The 7,912-nt window shown below is 48.7% G+C and overlaps 1 protein-coding gene across 1 annotated transcript; it reads right to left on the bottom strand.

Annotated features, from left to right (window-relative positions):
* Positions 1-1,281: 1,281 nt before the first annotated feature.
* On the bottom strand, positions 1,282-6,022 carry ENH_00058200 (TCP-1/cpn60 family chaperonin, putative; the record flags this gene model as incomplete). Its single annotated transcript, XM_013581799.1, has 14 exons — positions 1,282-1,310; positions 1,521-1,787; positions 2,031-2,142; positions 2,323-2,491; positions 2,705-2,793; positions 2,988-3,053; positions 3,216-3,301; positions 3,519-3,692; positions 3,847-4,047; positions 4,261-4,405; positions 4,559-4,758; positions 4,925-5,054; positions 5,514-5,538; positions 5,964-6,022. 14 exons carry the CDS (start codon positions 6,020-6,022, stop codon positions 1,282-1,284), a joined length of 1,752 nt encoding a protein of 583 aa, XP_013437253.1.
* Positions 6,023-7,912: the final 1,890 nt, after the last annotated feature.

Genomic DNA, 7,912 nt, shown 5'->3' with positions numbered 1-7,912 from the left:
TTACCTGAAGGCTAATTTTGTGTAGCTACAGAACACCTTTCGTATTTCCGTCGATACCAGGTTGGTAACAAGCCCCTAGAGATATTGTACACGATGCTAGTTTGGGCACTTGAAACACTGACGCATGAGCCAATTCCTTACGGAATGAGTTTGCCGACGTTTGCTGTCAAGACAGACTTCGCACTTGTTGATTTACTCTTAACGATGCACTGTTGACTCGCCTTGCGTGTCGGGTTGGCTTAGTGCCATAGCACTTCACAAAGGGGCGCGCCTTCAGGATGAGTCTAGCCATCCTAGCGCTTTTAACGCACTCGGTCACGCTGCATTACTTTTGGTACCTAGCAATATTCCTACGCCACAACGGAGTAGTGCCACCGCTGCCTATGGTCCCGCAGACTCTGCCTCGTCACGGCAAGGCAACCAGGCCTTGCCATGACAAAAAAAAATCCACCCGTCACTCCACCAAAATTCCCCCTTAATTTGAGCTTTTCCGTGTCTTGCCATGTCTGAAGCGTGTAAGAGCCATGAGGAATGCGGCCGCACATGCTTTAAAAAGGGAACAGACTTATCCTGGAAAAGACGCGCATGCCCCTTTCCTTGCGGCTGCTTGTGGGGAGGAAGAGTCGTAAACAAGAAGTGTACGCTGCAGGAACTACAGGGCTTTAACCCGCCCACTTGCACCACGGAAAACTGACCGCCCAAGTCTCGAAATTCTGGCTGCATTTACTCACTAAACGCTGGAAGCATTGAGACGATTCGCTAACGTGAGCATCTACCATCGCACTGCCCACCGTCGCTCATGATCTGCAGGTAGTTCCAGCTCTTTGCACCTCTGCGTCCTCTTGCGAGGCAGTGTATACTACACCATATAAGAAGACTCTATTGCTTTATGCTGCAAGCCCTGACCCCAGGGTTAACGCACAAAAAGGGCGTTGACTCTCTTCGTCCGCTATTGGGAAAATCCTGGCAATAAGTTTGCGCTAAGCGTCACAAAACTAAGTCTTTAGTCGATTGTATTGGGTAAAGAAAAGTGAACAACAGGTTGACGTGCGAAAATATCCTAAATGCCAATCTCTGCGACCACCGCAGCTGCTGAAGTCGTCCATGCCACCGAGTAAGCCTCCATAAAACAATCCATCTTCCGCAGAACCATCGCCACAAAATAGTGGCCTCTACCCGAATGCTCTGCACGAAGAATATCTCGTTGATTCCGCAGATGTGTGTACTGCCTATTGTTTCAAACCGTACGGCGCTCTTTTACAAGAATATTGAGTGCACGGTTTAGTCTGCGTCGGGAGCGCCCGGTGCACCTGAGAACACACAGAACCCCTATGACTTTTTCCTTTCGAAGTAGAATGATTAATCACGTGTTTTCCCGGTCATCTGTTGCGCAGCATCTTATGTTGCGAACAATTCACTTGGCTTCTGCACGCCTTGAGCAAGTATGCGAATGCCACGGCGACCTTATTGCTTTTGCTCCTATTCGGCGATCTACAGATCTTGACCTCTGATAAACGTACGAGGAGCTGGACCCCCTGCAGGTCTGGCCATGATGATCTGATCCACTCGGAGGGCAGTAATCGCGGCATCGAAGGCCAAGCGTGTCGCCCATGCCTTTGTTTGCATGTGATCGAAAATGCACGCAACCTTTGCATCTAAGGTCATATTTACTTTTGAGCCGCCACTGGCAGCACGGCCCAATGCCACTGATGCTACAAAAGCCTCCACGTTGACACCCTCATGCACGCGGCCTGTTGAATGAGCTGCGTGCAATGCAGCAAGAACCTCTGTTTAGCCACACAACCCCACACATGCACATACGCACAAAATCATGTGCCAAGACAGCTCCGCTGTAAATATGTGAAAATGGACAACGATAAGAGTAAAGAGAGCCTTTCCATGTCAAAGGGCTGCCCTCCCCAAGAGTTTTCCACTCCCTGGGGGTGACATTCCTGGTAGACAGCTTCGTCAATTGTGCACCAAATGAATTTGGCAGAGATGGAAATACCCGGAAGCTCAAGGCTATTTACCTGTAGCACTTAGGCCGGCGCTTTCTGCCAAAAGTCGCGGGATCGCCTCGAAGGCCTCAGCGGCTTTCAGTACGGCGTACTGATTGACTCCAGGCAGCTTCTCTGCCACTGCCTGAAAAGAGATAATTCTCTACGTAAGGAAATAAAAGTGGAGTGCCTGGTGAGCACGCTTTTGCCTCTTGCTAAAATCTGAGGGATGCTATTGCTTTATGAGCAATGTAGTTGCCACTACGTGAGGCACCTCCCTTCTCTAAAACAATAAACACTCAAAATGTGGACGTGAATTGCTAACCTGCAATTTCCTCGCAATTTCCATTTCTGCCGCACCGGCGCCGGCAACAAATCGCCGGTCTTTTGTCAGCGCCTTGGCGAAGGCACAAGCATCATCGACTGCCTTCTCTGCCTCATCAAGTATGCACGGTGTTGATCCACGCAGCACAACGGTCTGCACGCGTGTATCTCTGCAGTGACACGCCAAACTGCATCATATGCATCCTGAAGTGATCGCGGACTCTTTACTTCTACTGCATGGCTAAATGGAAGGAGAACCGACGAACCGCTTGGGCCCAACACCAGCAGTAACAGGAGTATAAAGGCGCCAATCATGGCGCAATTATCGACACCATGCGTACCAAACTGGAAAGCAGTGAACAAGGAAATGCTCATCATTTTACCTGCACAAAATCTGAGTGACGCGTGTGCTGGATATCTCAATAGTCTCGATGGAATCTGCCACACCGAGCTCGTCAGCCATAGGCACGCCCTGGAATCAAAAACAGCAATTGAAAAACAGAGAGCAGCAGCAGTCGCCGAAAATTCACTGAATTGCTCTGGCTAAAGTGGTTGGTCTCTACAGAACTGTATATATAACAAGTCGCCAATTCCAATGTCTCTGCCGTACAACAGCGCCTCCACCCCCCAAGAAGCGACCCCAGTCACTCCCATTTTGAAACTGACAAGTCGAACGAGTGCGGTCGCGCCCAACGCTCTGCAAAGACGCCGGGTTTCAAACTTTGATGGAACCTGAAAGGCGCAAGCAGAGCGAATAGGGAAAACTGTGCCTCTTTCTATCTACGTAATCTTCCGCGTCCATTACCGTTGCAAAGAATGCTTGTCACCCTATCGCAGCCAACCACAGTGAGACACACAACGCCGGTGACAGCCTTAATCGATAACCTAGCCTACCTTGATTGTCAGTATGTCGTATTTGTTGCAGAAATGCTGCGCTATATCGGCAATGCCGCCCCCGTGGACAATGATGGCTTCTACACCTGCAAGACCAAGAATAACCACGCGTATTTACCCTTTCACCCACTCTTGTTTTCTTTGAGTCAGCACCAATCTGTACACAGTAGCCTCATGACCCTTCTGTTTCTCAAGCCTAGCTGTACTCTCCAGCTACAGTTTCCTGGCTGGCAACACGGAGCTTCCTAGTGAGCAATCACCGGGACAGCTGTGGGCCGCATGTTTAATAATTGTGTTCGTTACCCGCATTTTTAATGTCTTTAATTATGTCCTCCATCTGTGACTCCTCTCCCTTGGTAAAATTTTTAAGCTCTTCTGCCGTGTGGATAAGCACTGTGCCCTTCGCTTCTGTCGTTGAACATTCCAGTCCACAACCCAACACCATAACCTTGCAGTTCTTCTTAGACTCCACCGTACCTGCAGAGCGTGGGCACACAACACATGCATCTACAAGTAAGGCCAAGCTCACATATGAACTCTGCTTCACATGCTTTTTGCCGTGGCTCTTCTCTAGACTGGCTTCGAGTAAATAGCGAGGATCATCCATGAAAAAAACAAAAGAAAAGCTGACCATGAGGCGGCTTTGTGATGACCATTCCGTTTAGCACTGTAGATTGATTTAGCCGTCCGCCTTGCAGTTTTGCCACCCTGATGTTGTCTGGGTCGAAGTCTTCAAACTTGGGCGGCATCACAGAAGATATGGCAGAAGCCAACAAGCCGGAGAGGCCAGCCTCTGAACATATGGGCTTGCTCGCCAGGACTGTTTTTAGCACTAAAGCGCAGCGACAACAAGGCCAGCAACATCCAGATGCACAGAAAATGACGGTCTCGGAAAAAACCTATGCCTCGCGCCCTAAGCTTCTACGCGCGTGTATTGTCCTTGTTCGAGATGAAAATATCTAGCCAAACCAAGTTCACACGCCCGCTCGAAAATGTATCAGTCACCACCTATGACGGCGATATATGCAGCGCAGTGTGAGTGTACCAGGCTCCAACTCTTTTGCATCCTTCAAATTCTCTACGGAGTGGCAAGCGGTCTCTTCCAGGAAGGCAGGAATCTTATCCAGTGCAAGCTCGTAGCCCTGGATGACATCACTCAGGTGCAATCCCTGGCGGAGGAGGTAATCAGCCTGAAGATACATTTTCCGATAAGCGAAGAATGGACGCATCAACTAGGTGCGACTTCCCACGAAGAAAAGAGCATGACTGGGTGCATGTTGCTCCTTTGGTGGCGTCATCTCTCAATGCGCTCTCTGAACGTGTTCATCTCTCCCTCCACCTACATTTGTGAGGAGGTGGCCAGCGAGGATCAGCAGAAAGTTGCATCCTCCACCCATTTCCTGCTTCTGCATTTCGGCCGCCATCACGAGCAACTTAGCCGCAGGGTGCTGCACTTCAAGATCTTTAAGGATCGCCGCTGTGTCGTTCGTCACAGAGCGTTTGCCCCAGGCGTTCACCACCAGTTTGCTAAGACCATAAGGGCCTATGAAACAAATCCACACAAGTAGAGCACAATATTCGTTTCAATGGGGGACGTGTAGGCGCCTCCTTTCTGTGTGCTTGCATCCTAAGTTTGACTTTGACCCGGGCAGACTTGGAGTTTGAGTAGTCCCCATGATAAGCGAAGTGTGGGTACCCTTCAGACCGACCAAGAGATGTCTTTAAAATGTCTGTGAGCGTTTTACACGCCTCAATGTTCTTCGCTGTGACTTCATCAATCCCTGTGAAGGTGCGGTACCCATCCTTCAGAAGGGCCCCCAGGCCATGACGGGCGGCGAACTGAAAAAGCGAAGTCCACAAGCAAACACTAGACAACACATGTAATCAGCCTGCCGCGTTGTAAACGCTTCCCGTTCATGATGAGCCATTCTGTACAGTTTAACCTCCCCCTCTCTCTAATCAGCGCATATCCCCAGGCGCTGGACTAATACCACAAAAGTGGGCTGCGAGGAAAAAAACATCGCGCTATCTTCACACGTAGTGCAGGCGTTCGTCATTTGCATTTTTCTTTGTTCATGGAAAGCGCAACGGATCGAGTGCCCAGAAGCGCAGTGCTTCCCTCCCTCGTGAATGCTGCATGTAGTTTGTTCTGCGTCTTGCTTATTTTAAGTGCTGAAGCATCAACCGATAGGTGGCAGGATACTCTTTTCAAAGCACGTATGTCTGGTGTATCCCACGAACAGTCCATCCCACAACGAAGATAATCGGGCTTTGGGGAGAAATTAAGCCTTAACGCACCATTTCCAGGAGATTGTCAGGGACACTTGACGACGAAAAACACAAAATGAATTAGTTTGCAGCAGGATGAAACAAATGCCACTCCAGCAATGGCCCTTGAGGAGTCTGAGGCCCCCTTGACGCCAACACCACAGTAGTACTACTCTGTCGTCGCAGCAGCGCTACTGTATTTCAAGCACCGACGCTAGGTGCGAGCTCTGAATAAGGCTTAATCCCACTAAAATGCATAAAAATATGTCGAAGCATATACTTCGATGAGTTCTGGGATTTTCAGGATAAAGAAAAAGCCAATTTCAGCGTAGAACGCATTTGATCTATCTAGACAACCTTGATCCAGCCCCAACCCAGCGCTTATGCTCTGCGGCCACGAGAGGTAGGTGGGAGTCTAAGCGGCCAACAAAAAAGTTCACCTAAGCAATAATCAGTTTTAGTCCTCAGCGTATCGTTTACCCCTTATCAGGGACTTCGTAAAATTCCCGCTGCATTTGATGGGCCTGAGGCAGCGGCATAAGACTGCTCAGACGCTGCGGGGGTTCTGAAAGTAACTACAGTGGCTTCAGCACAATGCGGCAGGAAGATTCAAATACTTCTTTGGTCTTATTGCCCTGCTTGTGCAGTCGTTTTCGGTGTTTCTCTTCAACTGCGTCCAAAGGCGTGGCGCCCCTGTTGGGTGCTGTGTGGCACTATTGAACCAACCCGTTTGCGGACGATGTAGCACCTCCAAAAGGAGTATTTGAGTGTGTCCCCGAGTTTTCGAACTAAAAAATCTTCAAAATACCCCACATTGTGCTTTTAGCTTCCTATGTACACGGGGCCCGACTGTGTACTTCAGCCGTAGTCCTGCAGTGTGCTATTTAGCGTATTCGAGTGTGGGAGGATGCTGCACGATTACGCAAAGTCCTATACGCCATCTTTAGCAATATGTGAGAAGTGCGTCTTGACAGTGTTTGAGGCCCATGCTCAACAGCCAAATGAGTTATTAAACTGCATTCAAGACTAACGCGGATGAGATAGCTGGTTCGAGGGCCAACTGTCTCATATGCGTTAGTCCTAGTGCAACCGCTGGAGCCTCGCCATTCAAAATGGGCGCAGTCATGCTTCTGGAAAGAGGAACGAACTCCGTCGGCATTAGAAGCTTCTGGTCTATGAAACCATCACGCAGCATCGTGCGTCAATTTTGTCCATTCAGAATCTTATCGTCGGATCTAGTGAAACTGATTAGTCCCTTTCATGAGCGAAAGAAAAACGCCTGCTCCCCGCGAACCCACCGAGGTCTACATAACTGTTCATTTGAAAGCGGTAAACACTGAAGAACACTCAGAGGAGTGTCAATTACAAACACTTTCAAGTACAGGCATCCCATTGCTACAGAATTCGCTCAGAATCCCGTCGCGTCAAAAGCCTGTCATATCACGACTTATGTTGGCAGCAAACAGGAGAGAGTTGAACTGAAAGTCTGAGCCCCATCACGAAGAGCAGTAGCCACTCGCCAGAGTGTGATTTTTGACATAAGAATTTCAACTTCATTTGCAGTTGCACAACCGGATGCTGACGGAGCTGGGCATTCTCTTCCCGCGAAGCTGGCATTCAACAAAACTTTTGACTTACTTAAGAGAAGCCTTAAGCATTCATTGCGTTCCGGATGCCCCCATGTCTGCAACGCTTGTCTTCACACAAAAGCTAGACCCAGCAATTTGCTTGTAGTGGGTTCCTTGAGTCTTACTCACACTGTTTGTACAGAAAAAGATACTCCCACTGCTTAATGGCATCTGCGCAATGAGATTTCACTAATATGTAGGAGCTACAGACAGACGCATTCAAAGACGGCGAAACAACTCAGCAACAGTATGCATTTTGTGTAGATAGCACGACTTTAAATCAACTCGTAATACATTTAAAATGCACATATCACTGCCTTCGCTATCCTACTGCGAGCTCGCTTGGTAAAAGTTATTTAATCATATGCCCCGTAGCCGTGTAAAAACCGAACACCGCGCAACCCAGCTCACGTTTTGCAACAAATTTTGCTTGTTGATACATCATGCTTTGTGTATATCATGTGGCCGTCCAACCTCTCTCGTGTCTATCCAACATTCACGCAGCGAAAATTTAGTTGCTCCTTTAGAGATGACAGCCAGTAGATGAACACAGTAGAGTACACTTCCATCGTCTCAGTCTTTTTAAAATTGCTGAAGAAAAAGCACAAAAGTCCTCACATCGCCAGTTTGCAACAAATTCATGAATGCCCGATTGAAGCATGCATAAAAAATGCAGAAAATGCCTTTCCTTAAAAGTTAGGCGTACCTTGTTTTGCTGCGCGACTGGGCTGTTCATTAGTTGACGACTCCCTTGGCGGCTTATCATGCACCACCTCAAGCGCCATTCAAAAGGCTTGCCCA

The sequence above is a fragment of the Eimeria necatrix genome, genomic scaffold (genome assembly GCF_000499385.1).
Source record: "Eimeria necatrix Houghton genomic scaffold, Enh_scaff494, whole genome shotgun sequence".
Classification (NCBI taxonomy): domain Eukaryota; phylum Apicomplexa; class Conoidasida; order Eucoccidiorida; family Eimeriidae; genus Eimeria; species Eimeria necatrix.
This window is presented reverse-complemented; position numbering and strand designations above follow the sequence as displayed.